The sequence below is a fragment of the Atractosteus spatula genome, chromosome 2 (genome assembly GCF_055471065.1).
Source record: "Atractosteus spatula isolate fAtrSpa1 chromosome 2, fAtrSpa1.hap1, whole genome shotgun sequence".
Classification (NCBI taxonomy): Eukaryota; Metazoa; Chordata; class Actinopteri; order Semionotiformes; family Lepisosteidae; genus Atractosteus; species Atractosteus spatula.
The window spans coordinates 53047970-53065978 of record NC_142707.1 but is presented as its reverse complement, the minus strand read 5'-3'; the positions used below and the strand labels follow the sequence as shown (position 1 = coordinate 53065978).

The following is an 18009-nucleotide window of genomic DNA, read 5'->3' as shown; positions in this document are numbered from 1 at the left end:
CACGTGTTTTCTAGTGACTACATGCTCCCTGCATTCAAAAACACACATATAAACCCCATTTCAAATAATGTAACTAATAATATAATTGCATACGTGTCGATAGTTCAAGGCTTATTTAATACAGAACAAGCCTACCCCACGTGACACTGAAAATCAAGCAAGGCAAAAGGCGTAAGAAAATGACGGGGATGATAAAGTGGTTTGTGGAAAAGGAAAACTGATGGCACGGTGACGAAGTAGTGGCGAGAAAGTTCCCGGTCGGTCCTGGCTAAGGGCTACGTCACACTACCGGCTGACAATCGGTGGCGCAAGACGCCGTCTCGCCGAAGTCCGGCCGAACAGACCAGCTCAGGCTCAGCCTTTGTCAGCCCACGCTCGTCTCCATGGCCGTCAGTCTCCAGTGAGCCAGCCTGGCCTGGCCTGGCCTGCTGGGGCACCCTTAGTAGCCATTGGCCACTCATGCTGGCTATCAAATCTAAGGACGTACCGGGGTTTGTTTTGGTTTTCATACGTCATCGCCTGCGTGCGGAGGCTTTTATTTCAGCCGCTGGGGTTGAGAGAGGCAGTGTGGATTTTGCCTCTTGCTAAAGGCTTTCCCCCGCAATGTTTCTCCCGAAAATGGAGGATAATGTGAATTTCAAACCGAGTCGGGACAGGTTTTACAGTACGCGGTGCTGCGGCTGCTGCCATGTCAGAACCGGAACCATTATCCTGGGGACGTGGTACATGGTAGGTGAAAGCTGATACTGGCTTTTCTGCTGCTGCCTCTGATGATCATCTGTGTGGCTTTTTCTTTGCCATTTTCCCTTCCCCGAGACAGCGCATGAGCAAAATACAGTGAATACCGATGATTACAGTATTGCAGGGCAGTGCGGGACGTGTGAATAATAACGTCTCTCCTGCGTGTTTTTTTTAAATAAACGAATTATATAAAACGCTTGTTTTTGCAGCCTGCTGTATCCATCTCGATTCGCAAGACCCGTGTTTTTGTTTAGTCTCTCCCCCCTGCGGTCTCTGTAAATTAAACTCTAAATGCTTTGCTACCGAACTAGATCAGGACCATTTTGGTTTCACCGATTTGTCCTTTTTCGAGGTTCTGTAATGGCAGTTCTTTCCCGGCTACGTTCAGTTTTAGAAAACGACGGTGAATTCATATATCGGTGGTGGGATGTTGTCATTTTACCTTCATCTGCATTTTTTTTTTACCCAAACCATGGTCTGCTCTTCGGCTACGTGACATTACTGTGCCCATACATTGTAAAAGTAAATGTTGGTTCACTTAAAAAATCCAAATGCGATTTTTTTACATGGCTTACATATATTTTAAAGACACTAAGATGGCGTGAATTTTCCACGCACAAAATATTTTTTGAGAAGATTCCGAGGTTTCTGTTGACGGATTTCATGACGATTAACCCGATTTTACCATTATCTTAGATTCAGCTCTGTATATTTTGGGAGAGTCAGAGATCGGTGAGGTTTTGCGTGGCGTTGCTAATATTAACAGGTCTGGTAAAACTGCCTCTTCCGTAACTTGGCGACTCAGACGCCTTTAACACTCGACTTCAAAGTTATTTTCATTTCCGTAATGGAAACTCTCTGTTCTTGAAAATTACTTAAAATTCAGCCTGCGTTTCGAATTCAGGTCCGCTATTTCCACGAATAACCTTTTTTTTTGTCAATACAGTATATTAGACGAAAGAGAATCAGAACTTCTAAAGTTTAGGGGGTCTCAACTCTGAACCTGGAGAGTTTTTTTTTAAGATTTAAAACCTACCGATGAATCAAGCAAGTGTATCTTGAGGGAGTATTGGCTATTTAAATGGTGAATTTGCAGGATCAGAGTTAAGAACCCGGGTTGAATTTCGCGTTGAATAATCGGCGGAACTGCTCTCAAAGTACAAGGAGTGTAAAGAAAACTTGCCTGTACACTACACTCTTAAACAGTGCTACTGCAGCATTAGAAGTGTTGGGCCTCTCCGGACCTCTGATGGGATAACCAGTGTGATTTGCAGTCCAATACAGTAGTAGAATACAAGGGTTGTTTGAGGGTTTTTTTTTGCAAGAGCATAATATTTGAGTCACGGCATAATTGAATTGTATTCTTCCAATACAAACATTTAAAAATACTTAATGTGTGATGTCATTGCTACTTCGATAGTTTGATATGTCAGTATCATAGGTATTGCTACATTTTGTATGACTACATTATCAAAATATTGATTCATTCCCCATTTCTTTTACGTTTTAAAGGACTGTTGCAGCCCCTGTCCTTTAATCAATATTGTTTTACCTATAATATTATGAACAGAAACTTTAAGTTTTAGAACAGTGTACTGTTGGTTTGTTGGATTTACATTTGAAATGAACTTTTTCTTAATTTCTTATAAATATGTAATGGAGACCTTATAAAAACACACTTCTGCATTTACAGGTGTGATCATCAGTTGCAAACAGTAATGTTTTAAGTATAAATCAACATTAATTCTTATTAAAGACTATTGCAAAGTTTTATTTTGTCAGTACATGAGACAAACATGTAGCATGACATTGGGAAAAGATATATATTTTTTTTAGAATTGCCCTTGTACGTCTGTATTTTTTGGGCTGGAGTTGCTTTGCCAGGAGTGTGGTCTTGTCTCTTCTAGCATGTCGTACTCTAAAGTTACACTATTTTACTGTCAAGGTCATTTGCATACTGTTCTGAGCCCAGTTATGCAACAGTTCCATGCTTTTTGTCAGCTTGGAAACAGATCTTTGTTTACTGCAGCTACAGTGGTTTTTCAGGCTGCATCCTCTTGTATAATGAATGTTTTGACTTATGCCACAGCCCTGAATGTACTACCTGTCTGACTCACACTTTGCCTGTTTCTTTGCCACAGAGTTTGGCCTTGTCTTTTCTTAATTCGGAATGTAAAGATATAGATCTCAATGTGATCATGGTCTACAGACTGGGGAGTCCAAATCTAATTGCAAGTGAGACAGTGCTGTTGTAGCTTGATCAAGGTACTTCATTCGGTGTGCTCCAGCATAATACCCAGCTGTATAAATGCATCTACAGGTCTTCATTGTAAGTGAGAATTTGTTCTCAACCAAAAACTAAATCAGATGTTATTATGAGCGAGGAAATCTTAATAGTTTGTTAAGGTATGCATTAAGAAAACCAGAATGTTAGGATAGTAGGTGTTTGTATGAAAAAAATCTTCTCTAGTAGAATACATATCTTTATAATTGTTACTCCATTTGAATTTTTAAAATTCCTTAATTTTACCAATCTGTAGAGAACAAACTCTCATTTGCAGTCGTGGGAGTTTAAGGCAGAGGCAGAGAGTCACTGAATGTTCTTCTAGGGAAAAGAATGGTCTGGTTACTGTGGGAATGAGTGGAAATGAACCGATCATATCAATCTGTACAGCACTAGACACCAAAGCAAACATCATTTATGGAATCGTGAATTATGAATCATGAGTTCCAATTGATTTTGTATTGGAATTACCATCTAACAAGCTTGTCATTCAGTCTTGATGATATCATTCATGTAAAGCTTATATGAAGCATTTAAACATTTGTCACAATCATGGGTACTTCATTCAGTAACTTCAAACTGGTGTACTCATTCAGTGGATGCTGTGAAATGTGTGAAAGGAACTTTAAAAAGCTTGTGCAAGACTAATTTGTACTGAATACAACTCTAGACTAAGTTGCCAAGTCAGCGCAGTATATGTGAAGTTAGATTGTGAACTACAGCTGATGCAGACACAGCTGTGCTCTATATTTGCTGATTCAGTATTTTCCTGAGTGTTTTGAACCAGAAATGATAATAGTGCTACAGCAGATAGTTGGATTACCTTGAACATTCACAGTGCAAGAAAGTCCCATGCCTCAGGAAGCTGAATTTTAACTTCAGTTGCAAAAGAACTAACACTCTTGAAATACACTTGAGCAGTTGTGATAGTGAAAAGGCTCCAGAGATCTGGCACAAAAGACAATAGAGAGGTCCATCTTTCAGTCTTCTATTAATAATGCTGTCTAAGATTATTTGTGGTGATTTTCACTTGACTGATAATAGTGTGTAGGCCCTCCTCCAACTATATTTTCTTACTTTTCTACCTATGCTTTTTTATGTTCAGTTAAGTCAGACTGCATTGTATAATGCTTGAAATTTCACACATGCTACTTCCTGTGTAGTTTTTGCCTCGACCCATACAACCAATCAAGAAATAGATTGTAAACTGTATGGATTCCTTGAAAAGAAATTTCAGTTTCATTCATTCTGAATGAAGAGTCTTAATTCATTAAAAATGACTAAATTCATATCTTATGCCTAACACACTGCCAAAAATGATGAGTTGTTAGTACTGTTTAATACACACAGTAGTTTGTATATAGTTTTACTGTTTCCATAAGAGATATGCATTAGGTAGCTGGTTGGAGGCTTAATTTGTTTTCAGACTAATCTTGTTTCAGTGTCAGACTGAAATGTATTTTTTAGCCTTATCTAGGATGCATGATCCAAGGATGCATATTAAAGATTTTTGTAGCTAAGGTTAGTCTTTTTTTAGTATTCACACGTGCCTGTGTGTTTTGAATTATGGAATTAGATATTTATTTAAAACCATTCTAGCCCCTTTACAGTATTTTCTATACTCACTGGAGAATGTAGCATTCAGCCTTGTCCAGTGAAATTCGAGAGGCTTTCAGAGCAATATTTCTCTGATGACGCAAGAAGTATTCAGTCAGGACTGAGTTGTTTCAGCGTCTCATTGTGTTGAGTATGTGTCTACTGTATGATTCACACTCTTCATGAATTTCTGTTTCTTTTCAGGTGGTAAACCTGTTGATGGGAATTTTACTGACGGTTGCTGTGACTCATCCTGACAACGTTCCCACTGTAGACCTGCAGTATGAAGTCATTGAGCATTACTTTGCCTCAGATAGGATGGCAGGTAAAGTATGGCTTCCAGCCCATGTGAAGATCTAAAATTGCAGAACTGCAAAGCACACAGCTGCGGTATGGACTTAGAATTTTCATTGGAGAAATCTTTCTGGGGGGAAAAGAGCTGCAGTTTAAGCAAATCTCTCTTTGCTTAGTAGAACCTTTTTTGTTTTGATTTCCCAGTTGACTAATTAGACATGATACTACTGCATGGAGAATGCTAAAAGAATAGAAATGTGTAGAATGTTTCGGGTTTTTTTGGTGGCAGTCACTCAGTGGCCTTTCTGAAATATTTTTAACCCTTGTTTTGGTATGATCAGTAGCAACATAATGATATCTAGAAGTAATTAAGGTAAGGAGGTGGGGGGGGGGGTTTATTTAGTTTGATGACTTAACATTTTGTGGTTAAACTGCATTTGGCAGTGGAGGCAATTTCTGTTGACTTCAGACTGCTGTCTGATGTTAACCAAGTCCTCCATTAAGTACATCAGTACTCTAAGCCTATGTTAAAGCATATTGTGCCACACAGTACTAAACTCATGACCTCTTACCTGTTTCCACACAAATCATATGAACATGAGAAATGCCACAGATGATCAGATGCTTGTTTTGTAGTTTGTAGCTGTTTGATATAACAAACTCATCCAGCTGTTTGTTGAATGAAGCCAGTTTCAACAACATGGCTGGGCAGCGTGTTCCATACTCGCAATAACATTTTGAATTTTATTGCGAGTATGAGAATTTTTTTGAATAAAACTGTCCGGATTGGAAAAGCTCATCCAGCTGTTTCTTGAAAGAGGCCAGGATATCAGTTTTAAGAACATGGCTGGGTGTCGTAGAAAATAAAGAACGCCGTATGCTTCCACTGAAATGTCAAAATATGAATTATGTGTGACCAGATCCAAAGTTCTCAAGAGATTGGCTTACTAACATAAAGGGGCATTTTTGGAACCATTTTGTTGTATAATCTGGATGATGCTAGAATAACTAATGCTACATGTCTGACCACTTTAGAAAAGCTTTCTCCGTGTTTGACGTGGTTTACATTTCACCTTGAATATCTCTCATATATTTCCTAGGCCCATGTTTGCTGATTTTGCTTCAATATCCTTATTTATAAATAACAGAAACATTGCACTGCTGTTTACCAGTAAGGATTGAGGCAACATTCATCTGAGTATTAGAAAACAAAAGTCTTTCTTTGCTGGTATTTGCCAGTTAAATCTGGCTCCTTGAGAGTTTCTTCTAATCCAGAGATGCAAATAAACCAAGTAGAAGGAGTCTGAAAGCACTTGGGGATTGTGTTTTTTAATTTCATGCTAGTGTACTTGTTATTAGGTTTAGGTGCATAATTGTGATCCAGTTTACAAGTGAAATTGAATATTCCAAAAAAAAATGCCTAAATATGTATTATTTGTATTCAAATAATTGAAGCCATTTTCCATTGATCTGATTGACATTTTTCATTTGACAGTTAAGTGAGTAAGCGGTGTGGCAAAGTACATTTGTTAAAAGGCAGAATGCTCTGTTTAAGATTTGATTGTTCAGTGATTACTCCAAATGTCCAATTGTGCTGATTGATTCAGTTTTTACAAAGGTGTAGGTATGGAAGATCCCTGCATTTGGTAGCGTGACACTCAGTTGTGTCTTCACAATTAAGACACTTAATTAAAGATGGCTGTTTTTAAAAGTTCAGGAGGCTTCCTGGCTTGATTTCTAAAAGGAATTCTTACGTGAAAGATTTCTTAATAAAGGAATAAGACTTCTCCAAACTAATAATAACTCCCCTCAGCTACTCTGACAGCTACTAATACAAAAATTAAACTTCTTTATTCTAGTGTACAAGCAAACCCACTAATTAAAAAGCTGCACATTTCAATTAGTTTTTAATTATCACAGTCAGTTAAAAATGCAGATTAGGTGAGGAAACTCCCTTCTAAGACCTGTCAGAAAATAGTTTTAAAAAAAAAAGTTTTTGTACGTGCGCTTAATGATCATTTCGTACTAGACTACAGTAAATGTTATTAGTACTCAAGAACATTCCCATAATATACTTTGACATAATTGATTCACCCTCAGGTTTTTCTAGACTCGCTGCTTGAGTTTTATTTATAATTCTATGCTTGTGTTACTGGATGGGAAGGGCTTAGAGTAGTGGCTAGGACTCGAAGGCTGTGGGTTCAAGTCCCCATTACACAAGTCCTATTGTTGTTCACTGGAGCACTTTCTCTGCTCCACTCTGGTGTATAAGTGGGTGCCAGCATTGCTGTGGGTAAGCCTGCAATAAACTAGTGTCCAATCTAGAGTGGGGAATCAAGTCTGCATAACGCTACACAGACTCTAGGGTGTAAATTCCTGTGTGATGAGCTTTTGGCTTAAGTGTGAACTTTCCTGTGTGTTACTCTGCCTAGAGCAATGTTGATAACCGTGTGTGATATGGAAGTATATGAGTGGTCACTCACAGTTGTGATCTAGACATTGGATGTGAACGCATGCATTCCATTTCACTCACTTACTGCTTTGGTTACTGTGAGAGGTTGCTTTGGAATGAGTGTGGTTCACCTCCGACTCTCCAGTGTGAAATAGGTGGGTTAATTGCGTGTGGTCGAGTGCAGCTCTAATGCATGTTTAATTTCAGCTTAGAAGTCTCGCGGTGAAGCGTCCCCTGATGCCGTTATCGAGCTGAGCAATAGTCTTTGTCTGACAAAGTAATTTACCTCAAATGAGGAGATTTTTTAAATTTGTGAATAGAAAATCATCAATATTCGTTTTTAAAAATGTTTGTCTTTTCTTTCCTGTTATAGCTTAAGTAAACAGAGCACAATGTAATGGTCTAAATCTGCATAGCACTGCAGAATGTCATTGTTTTATACAGTACATGACAAGTCTCGATTTTCTCTTCACCCAGAACATAAGAAAGCTATTTGGCCTATTTAGCCTTCCCTTTGTTTGTTACCTGTTTGGTGATAAGTAGTTGTTTGAGATCAGTTATCTCATTCAACGTTTTCTTGAAAGACAAGTTCCGGTCCTCAGTCTTGCAATACTTGCAGTTACGGTGTAGTGCACTGCACAGATGTCTGATAGATTGCTGCAGTTTCTGTGCATTTGCCTTACCAGGGACTGACACGCTTGATGCTATCTGAATGAAATTCTTTAAATCCTTGGCTTGCAAACTACCATTTGACAGTGCTTCCAGGTACTGTGCAGTGCCAGGAAGCTCGTGATCTAGTGGGTGAAGATGATTGGAGACAGGATTAACAACATAGCGTCAGTGGAGGGTGTTATTGTCATGACATAAGATTTGGGTTCCACACAAAACCTTTTTGACTTTGTGTTGTTCCATGTATAAGCATAGTAGCGAGACAGACGGGCAGACACCCCCAGAGATTCATATGGTCTGTTCTTGTCATATAATCCAGGGGGATGAAGGTCAGAATGGACAAAGCCTAAAAGTGCTCACTGCCCTGACACATGAGGATCATGGTGGACTGTGAAAGTGGACGAATGCCTGGATGTTATTAGAAGCCAGTAGCAAAGCCCTTGATAATTTTGCAGTAGACATCTCTTTTTTTTCCTTTCATTCAGGTTTTTCTTTTTATTTGTAATGGGGGAAAAAAAGAACTTTAAACCTATTACCTAATTTTGGGGAGAAAATAAGCAGGAGCAGAACTGGTGTGTTCTGTGTTTTTTGCTTTAAAAATAGTGATTCCAGTCCTGGACCTTTGTGGATTTTCTTTCCACCTCTACACTTAAGGATTTATTTGATCAAGTTGATCATATCTTTAAAAATGCTCAAAAGCTTTAAAAAACATTAAACCAGTCCAATTAAACTAGCAGTGGTTAAATGGTTCATACTGGACTGGTTTAATTATTTTCAAAGTTTTTTAGCATTTTTAAAGAGATCTAGAAAGACTGCAGCACTGGAGTTGTGCACTCACGCTTTGAAGCCCAACACCTGTAGACGTGGAAGGTGCTAAACTGATCCAAGTTGGCTCATTATGGACTTAATTGGCCCATTAAGGTCTGAACCGCAGTCGTCTCAGGCTAGACACGCCTGGCATATGCTAACTCACAAAGACTTTCCATCCAGAGTGCTTTTCTGCAGTCCTCAATAATGCAGTAGTGATTTTGGATTGAGATGCGTCTTGCTGATGTGAGCAGTGCCTCTCAGAGGTATTTCTAGGATTTCTAATCTAATTATTGTAGAATTCTTTCCATTTGCAATTTAATTAGACAAAGACCTTGTCACACTGGACATGACGGGGCCAACAGAACACAATTTATTAAAATCCAAATCGGCATTGGATAGAGATTTAAATAAGGTTTTATGCATCTGCCTTTTCCTTTCTGATGTTTACTGCTTTAGCAGGAAACTACAAGGTCCCCTGGGTGTTAAATTTGTGAAGATCATTCGAAACGGCTAGAGGTGGTGTAGAAAGCCTGATACAGCATGAACTAAAAGTAACAGGAAAGGTCTTTTGCCCAATTCCTAGCTTACATGTTAAGAAGATAAAAGTCCTGCACCTACAAACTTGAAAACGGAGTAATGGAGAAAAATGGGGATTACATGCGATTCCTCGTCAAATAATCTTCATTTGCAAGTAGTAACCTTTTACTACATTATGTAGCCTTTAGTGCCTATGGTAATTGTGTGTCACAAAAATATACTGTATATACATTATTTATACATAATGCAGATTAAATTGGGGATTAAACTGGTTGCGTTTTTCCTACTGAGCTCTTAATCAGTTCAACTTAATGAACCTTTAATCGAACCAACCGATTTGATTTTTAGCTTTTTTTGTAATTGGAGACTTATCACAAGCCGCCTGCTTTATCTGTTATTTCCTAGACATATTGTGAGCTAAACGCTGTTTTAGTGTGTTTTAAAATGTTGAAATGGAGTTCTTCACACACTTGAAAAAGGTTCAACAGCTGAAACATTGTTTCTCATTTCTATGTTCCATGTGGAGTTAACCTGTACATGTATTTTTACAGCTAAATCACATTGAGGCAGCTCCCCATTCAACATATTTTAAGATTGTTGTTCCCCACTTACAGTACTTTCTCACAATTCTCCTTCTGATTTATCCATTAACAATAAGGGAGACAGTGGTTAGAATGACCCTGTGAAACACTCACATAATAGACTTTCTGTGCGCTGCATGGGCCCATTGCTTCAATTCAGCCTTTCATGGAAACAATAAACCTACAGTAAGTGAGAGGAGAGCTGAAACCCGCTATGGTTTAGGACTTGAAGCGTTTTCAGGGTTTGATGAGCTGAACTAACAAAGTTCAGCTGTAATGAAAACCAGGAGAAACAGGAGTCATCCTGGACCAGGATTAGGAAACACTGCCTTAAGCACAAAAAAGGGAGGCAAGGAAGTTCAATTTCCAAAGCAGTGTTGCCTGACTTAGGGGCAACGTAGGAGACGACAACAATGGTAAACATTAAGTAAAAAGCCACGGACGTGCTCAAATCCATATCTGTGTTTAGAGATCCTTATAATTAAAAAATGCATAAGCATTTTGCACCATGAGTGTCTAGGTGGGTTCTCCCTCAATCAGTTTGACCTATTTTCATTATCCATTGTCCTAGTTTGCATTAGGACATTAATGTTGAGGCAGTGTTTGGATATCTGTTGTTCAGTCAATATTGACAGTCAAAATTGTATTGATTTTTTTTTTAGCTGTTGTGTGGAGAGTTTTGTTTGAACAAAGAGGTTCTGTATTGTCATGAGCAATAACTAGCTGTGATTTGAGAAAAAAGCTAAGTTTGCTATCTGCATAAGGCTTTAAGCTTTAAATTTACCATACGTGAATTCGGCTAGTAAAAAGGTAGGGGCTTTCTTCGAGAGTGGATAACTGCGTCTAGTATTCTGCATCTTCCCCTCTCCAAGTTTCAGGATGTAATATTTCCCCTCTGTGTGTTTAGAGAATGCCTGTGTGGGGTTTGCCATTTCCCTGCTGATGTTCACGATCAGTGCCATGATGGTCTACGGGGCCGTTACTGTAAGTACCAAGCATCCCGATACAGACATCTGTCTGCAAGCCACTTTCTGTCTAGCCTGAAAATTGTGTCATATCCTCAGTTCCTGTGTCTGCAGCTTGCCTTTCAACACAGATTTTACGTTTGTTTTGATTTCAGGTCGATTCATTATAGTGTAAAAAACTCCAACTCTATTTCTATTTGCATGGTTCTCAGTTTTGCATAAACAAATATTTTGTTGTGCCTGTTAATAGCTGTATATTAGTGACTTGGATATCGACATGCATTTGAAATGAACCTTATATTCAGCAAACAACAGGGCGAAAAGGAAGCCCTTAATTCTTTTGAAAGCATAATTAAAACGATATACTATGTGTAATGGATCATAATGTAATCAATGTCATATGTAATATAATTAGTCATATGATCAGATGTTTTAAACGTGCATCAATAGTTTGCTCTTAAACACATGGTAGTGTAATGAATTCCACACTCACTGGTGACAAATTCCTTATTACATGAATAGTTATTTGTATTTCATCTTCAGGGGACAGAAGATTTTCAGATTAAAGCCCAACATGTTGACCAGATCACCTCATTGCTGTAATGCTGTCTGACAGCCCTTCCTGCTTCTCTGCACTGCAGATGAGACTGCCTAGGCCTGATTAAATTCAGACTGCCCCTTTGTGTCCATGATAAGCAGTATGATTGACCCTACCTGTTCTAGGCTAAGTACACCAAATGCGTCACATTGCTTTGGACATTATACTTGAAAAAGGATTCATGCATATTAATCATTCAAACATAAGGCAAATGCTTTGCTGGCCTGATAATTATCTTTCCTTATTTGTTATCGCCATTGCTGCTTAATTATCATTATTAATTTAAGTGATGCATTTGTCAAAAGCTAAATATATTCAATACAAAATCCATTTTGCACAGCTGGGTTTGGAATAATCAGAGCAAAGTACCTTACTCCAGAATACCTGTTCCCAAACTCTAACCACTATTCTGTACTTCTGCCTTACTAACATGTCATCGTGTCATTACTCAAACATTTTTGGGTGGTCAAACTCCTGTCATGTTTTTAACAGTGCTAGTTATTATAGACTTTAAATGCAGCTGTGGTTATCTACAACTTCTGTACACTGAGGAAGCATTTGACCACATGACATGTCACTGGTGTGCTGTTATCTCCTATGCCATCATTTAAAGAGCTTATTTTTCTTGATTGAGATACTGTAAGGTTAAGTTTTTTTTACGTGTACTAAAAATATACTAATGAACTCTGTGTGTCTGTGGAGATTGGGCGTAATATTGCACATATGCTAAAATATCACAACATTAATTCCTAATGTGTAAATCGCTACTAAGGTGCTGATTGGTATTGTCAGCTGTGCAGTGGCCTAAGTCTGTGGCCCTGAATGTGTCAAACAGGTTGTGTAATACCCTGTGCTTTGGGTCTCAGTGTTGCGTTTATGTTCCTGAGCAGATATGGGGGTAGTCTGAACACTCTACATGCCTGGGTTTTAATTTAACATTACACTTACTGTGTGCCGACTGAAGAACTGTCCTACTGTTTAGTTTCTTCAAAGCCAGCTCAGTTTGGATGAAGAGAAACAGGCTCCTGCTGGTGAAGGCTGTTAAGGCATTTTGTGTAGCTGTACGCAACTTTGCAGATCTTAGCTGCCTTTTAACGATTTGGCCTACTGATGGAAGGATTTTTGATTGAACTGTGAAGGCTTTTTCTTTCTTGCGGCTGTATGCGATCAGACCCCACTGTATTCCAGACCTGGCTTTGTTCCCATGTGATGAATGCCTTCGGGTTGATGTGGTGCAACAGTTAGGATAATCTTTGAAATCCAAATTAAAAAGCGGTGCTGTCCCTAGTCTTTAACGTGCATTTTTCTTCTTTTGCACAGCATCGGGATGGATGGTTAATTCCTTTCTTCTGCTACCAGTTGTTTGACTTTGCCCTGAGCTGTCTTGTAGCCATCAGTTCCCTTACATACCTTCCCCGGATCAAAGACTACCTGGACCAGCTGGTAGGTTTTTGCCTTAGTTGTTGACGTGTAGGTCCAAAAAGGGCCTCAATCATTCTGTAAACTCCATCATTCTGTGTTATTCTTGTGCGATTATTTGTGGTTTCCAACCGAATTGTGATAAATACCTCTATGTCTGTGTTGACCCAATGCTCCCAGTGTTGTAGACTGTGTGGACATTGGTCTGCAACTGTAATGTCTTTGAGAAAAGTCACAAATGTCCCTTTGAAGTAAACTGCTTATTCTTGCTGTCTTTCATTCAGCCTGACTTCCCCTACAAAGACAACCTGCTGTCCCTGGACTCCAGCTGCCTTCTGCTCATCGTCCTGATCTTCTTCGCCTTTCTCATCATCTTAAAGGTAAATGACGGGTGACTGTCTCTTTAGTTTGGTTGGCATTCAAAATCAGTTTCGCTGACGTTATAGTAATTGGAGGCTTCCAGTTGAGTTGTTGTTTGGGTCTGTGGTACACTATCAATACGCATGTGCCTAGTGATGTCCTAGTCTTGATATCATAATGCTTTTTTTTCTTTTATCTTTATGCATTTACTGCCACTCCTGACTTAAGTGTCTTTATAAATACATTTTTTTGTTCTTTAAGTGTTGAAAGGAATGTTCTGTTGTAGCTATTAAATATTTTTATGCTGTTGAGTATGAAATTGGTAGAACTGTATGCTGCTCTTAGAATACCAAAAAGGCACCTTCAGCTGTTGTGTTAGGCTATAGCACCCCCTTACCCCCTTAAGTACTGGCTTAACTTCTGCCATCTTATTTGACAAAACAGTGGTTTGTCCAGTACCTCTAGTAATAGCAGCAGTAGGTTCTCCTTTCCCCAGAGGAAAGCATTGGTAGAATAAATGTATATTCTACAAAAAGTTAGATTAGGCTAGGTTATACATACTAGCATCAGATTAAAAGATGCTTCCATTCTAAAAATGTGACTCCCATAGGAGGTTAAAACACCTGATATCCTAAATAATGCTCCTACATTTTTATCCACAACTGAGAGTAAGTTGAGCTGTTCCTTAACACTTCTGCAGAATTTCAGAGACTGTTTTGTTATTTTCATCTACAGTACAGATCTACAGTACAAGCAGTCTATAGGTCCACTATAGACTGACAAAATAATGCTGTGACAACAGTATGACATAGGTCTACAATTTTTTTCCCAGCTTTCCCATGTTTATGAGCTATTAGGCTCAGTGAGTATCTAGATTTTAGGCATTTATAGCAAAACTGTGTTCTTGGCCTACGGTAGTACATTTTAGAGAAACATCTTTAGAATTCCCATGTGTAGTTCACTGTTCGACACTGCTAGACTGATATAGTTCTAGTTCACCGTGTAATGCTCTTGTCTTCCAGGCATACCTGATTAACTGCGTGTGGAACTGCTACAAGTACATCAACAACAGGAACTTGCCAGAGATTGCGGTTTACCCTGCATTTGAAGCTCCCCCTCAGGTACAGTGAAACCAGTTGCTGACACCCAACCTCCTGCTTTCAAAACATTTTTACAACTGACACCTAAGGCTATGTTTTCCAAAATACATTTAAACTGTGTAGGGTGTAGTATATCAGCAGATTGCCCTACAGAATAAATGCAGGTCCTATTTGACGGATTTGTTTTAAAAATTAACATTTAGCCTTAACTATCTTAGAAAGCTGAAAAGGACAGTGATCTACAATTGATTAAGTTAATGTATTGGAGAAACCAAATTCTCTGCAGTTCATGAATATTCATAGTAATCAAAGCACTTTAATGGAGATTAGTATTACATCTTGCTAGCCTATAACTAATCTGCAAGCTTTTTCCAATATGCATTTACCTATTTATTTCTTGCGAGTTCTCAACTAAATAATTGAGGTTTTCCCAGCAAAGGAAGGCAGATGGGTGCCTGAAACTAAACGAAATCCTGCTTACTCCTGTAAGCAGAGTGATATAATGACCAGTGGAAATTAGAAAAGTAGAGCAAAACTACAAATGAGCAACACAATATGACTGGTTTTAACACAATGCTTCTGTATTGTTTCAACATCGTGTGATGGATGGTTCTGCTTCTGGCTGTCTTTGCAGTACGTTCTGCCCACATATGAAATGGCAGTGAAGATGCCCGAGAAGGAGCCCCCACCTCCCTACATGCCAGCCTGAAATGCCAGCAGCGGAGCGTACACAGTCTGAACCAGCTTGTTGTTCTAACCTTGCAATACCTTTTTAGAGACTAGGGACATCCAGGGATATCCTCTAATCTTTAAACTCCAGCAGTGTAGGAACTGAGGGAGGAGGAGTTTGATTTAATAAAGCAGTGTGACAGGGAAGGAAAGCTGCGATAACGTTTAGGAACTTTTTATCTTCTTTTCCTATTTGTTCTTGATGTCTTAGTGTAAAGCTAACCGAACACTAATATTGCCTGAATTTTGATCATGAAGTATATTTTTAAAAATCCATCCTTAAATATTTATAGGTTTTGAAAATCTTCTTAGACAATCTTTTCAGCATTTTAGTAACGCCATATTTTCATTTTGTGGATCGATACAAGACTGGCTTTATTTAAGATTGTTGTATGGTAAGGGATCTTTTATTATTTTGCACTTTCTCCATGTGTATCCAGCCTTTGTGTGTGTTAATGTGCCATGTGGATTTTTTGATGCCTTTTGTTGTTTTCTGTTGTACGTTTCAAAGCAGAAAGGGGTAAGGAGATGTTGACGCAAAGCGGGAAAAGAACTTTTGGCAAAATTGGAGGAGAGATGATGGATGCATGCTTTTTCCTTTGTACATGTTTTGCTCCTTGTGGGGAAAAAATGGCTTCAATAAATGATTAGAAAAGTTTTTAATCATCCCCAATTCATCTGTTCAGTCTTTGTTTCTGTGTGTAAATATGCCAGGTATTTTTAATCAAATGTCTTCAAATAGTTATACAGTAATAATTTAGTTTGCTCATACTTTGCATACTTTGTTAATCGGTAGCCTTCCCAGTTAACTAACACCACCTCCTTCATTATTTTAGACTTGACTATTGTTCTCACTCTAGCATTGAAGATGGTGGATATATTGTGAGTTAATATGTACAAGCCACTTCTCTTGTTTTTAATAACAATAGCACCTTTTTTAATTTGTAAAGTACTTTTTATCCCAGATGATCCCAAAGTGGTATATATTTTGCAGCTTCTGTGTTGTTATGGTGGTACAGTACTCAGAACTACACCAATTGACACAAACTAGCCCTGGTCCTTCTATTTATCCCAATTAGTCAGTCTTATAGGGTACACTAAATTGCCTATTTAAGAGCTCCAGTTTCCTCCCACAGTCCAAAAACATACTGGTACATTTAGTTGTGTTTGTGTCTGTGTCTCTGCCCTGTGATGGACTGGCATCCCATCTGGAGTTGCTTGAAAGTGATCCCATTGCTTTCTGGGATGAACTCCAGTTACCCCGTGACCCCAGATCGGAAGATGTGGTTAGAAAATGGATAGGAACACCTATAACTTATTAGTCAATAAAACAGGTATTTTAACCAAAGAACCTGTGGTCCTTGAGAGTGAAAGGATGTTCAGATAACTACAGTATTTCAATTTTCTTCATGGAACAAACCACCTGCTTTAATAATTGAAACTGTTTCAGAACTTTAGAAAATTGATCCTGCTGGCTCCACAGGACCAGAATTGGGAAAAAAACTAAACCAGAGCATTATATAGTTTCAGAATCACCTCTCTTGAGGCTTGTGAAATATTCATACTCGCATCCTCTTAATTCGTTTTATTTCTTTTATTGCCTGACAAAGAATTGTCTGCTTCTTATATACGTTTCCCCGTCCTAAACGTTCTATTTTTGTCAACCATTGAATACACCTTTTAAACATATTGGTATAGCTTTTAATTTATATTGCTAGTTTGGTATAGTATACTGTAAACTCCATTTCTGAATGTAGATCACATCCTATTTTTTATATTGTTGGACGGTGTCCTTAACATCCCATAAATAGCAAATTGAAATAGTTTGCTATTCGTAGCCTGATCTTTGTCATTTGAATTGCGAGTCGGTTCACATAACTGGTCAGCTGGGGTTCTGGCAAACACTTACAGGACCTGCTGACTTCGATAATGACCAGAGGCAGCAGAACCTGGCAGTCTTGGAATGGTCCAGCAATGACTATCCAATCATAAGCGGTTTATTGTTTGAATAGTTTTCTGTCAAGTGAGTGTTTGTGTTCTCTTGAGCTGCTTTGATTATTAAATCATTATTATATCCCCATGGTATAGTTAATTATCCAATTGTTTTTGTTTACTGCGGGCAGTTTTTAATAATACTTTAAGGAAAAATGCCTTGTTTTTAAAATGGGAGTTGGTTAGGATGAAGAAAGAGCTTTGGCAGCTTCGAAGAGATTTGCAGCCCTTCCTGTACAATATTTTGAAAAGGAAAGTTCTTTGTTTTTGTTTGGAAGAGGGGAAATCTCGTTTTCTATGGGCATCTGTAGTTTTTACATATTTTTTGTCTTCAGGTTCTAGGCTTCACATCCTTCTGTTACTGTGAGCAACATGTTTTGTCTGGGGTTTTAGCCTTTCAGTATAATACTTAATATTCCATACGTCCTGAAGATCTCTGTCTACTATGGGTATTTGTTTTTCACATGAGCAAGTCAGTGTGAAACGGCAATGTTGGGGTTGTGCCTCTGGGTTCTGGTTCTTGCGTTTGATTCCAGACTGGGATGCCCTTTCTGTGTCCTCTGGTTTCCTCGTACTTCCCAGAGACATGCTGTCCAGCTTAACCTATACAGTATATCTAAATTATCCCTGTGTTCTTGAATGTGTGTCCAGTGGTGGACAAGTGTCCTGCCCAGGGTGTAGTCCTGCCTTGTGTCCTGTGCTTTCGGGATTGGCTCTGTTTTGCCAGGACTCTGATCAGGAATAAGAGGCTTTCTGAAAAAGGATGGGCGGGTGATCAAGTCAGTTGACCTAAATATACACAGTTGTTGCTCTCCACTACCTTGGTGCCATTTAATATTTTGCAAGCCATGTTCACTAAATAACACAAGCGGACTCCTCCCT

The 18009-nt window shown here is 38.7% G+C and overlaps 1 protein-coding gene across 1 annotated transcript; it reads left to right on the top strand.

Annotated features, from left to right (window-relative positions):
• Positions 1-138: 138 nt before the first annotated feature.
• laptm4a (lysosomal protein transmembrane 4 alpha) lies at positions 139-15803 on the top strand. Its single transcript, XM_088909208.1, has 7 exons — positions 139-729; positions 4826-4946; positions 10872-10948; positions 12848-12970; positions 13231-13326; positions 14329-14427; positions 15041-15803. Exons 1-7 carry the CDS (start codon positions 604-606, stop codon positions 15113-15115), a joined length of 717 nt encoding a protein of 238 aa, XP_088765334.1. The 5' UTR covers positions 139-603; the 3' UTR covers positions 15116-15803.
• The last annotated feature ends 2206 nt before the right edge of the window (positions 15804-18009 follow it).

Excerpts from the sequence above, each read along its gene's own strand:
- laptm4a (XM_088909208.1), top strand. The coding sequence starts at position 604 with ATGTTTCTCCCGAAAATGGAGGATAATGTGAATTTCAAACCGAGTCGG. Across the intron at positions 730-4,825 it reads TCCTGGGGACGTGGTACATG|GTGGTAAACCTGTTGATGGG; the intron begins GTAGGTGAAAGC and ends GTTTCTTTTCAG. Across the intron at positions 14,428-15,040 it reads CATTTGAAGCTCCCCCTCAG|TACGTTCTGCCCACATATGA; the intron begins GTACAGTGAAAC and ends CTGTCTTTGCAG.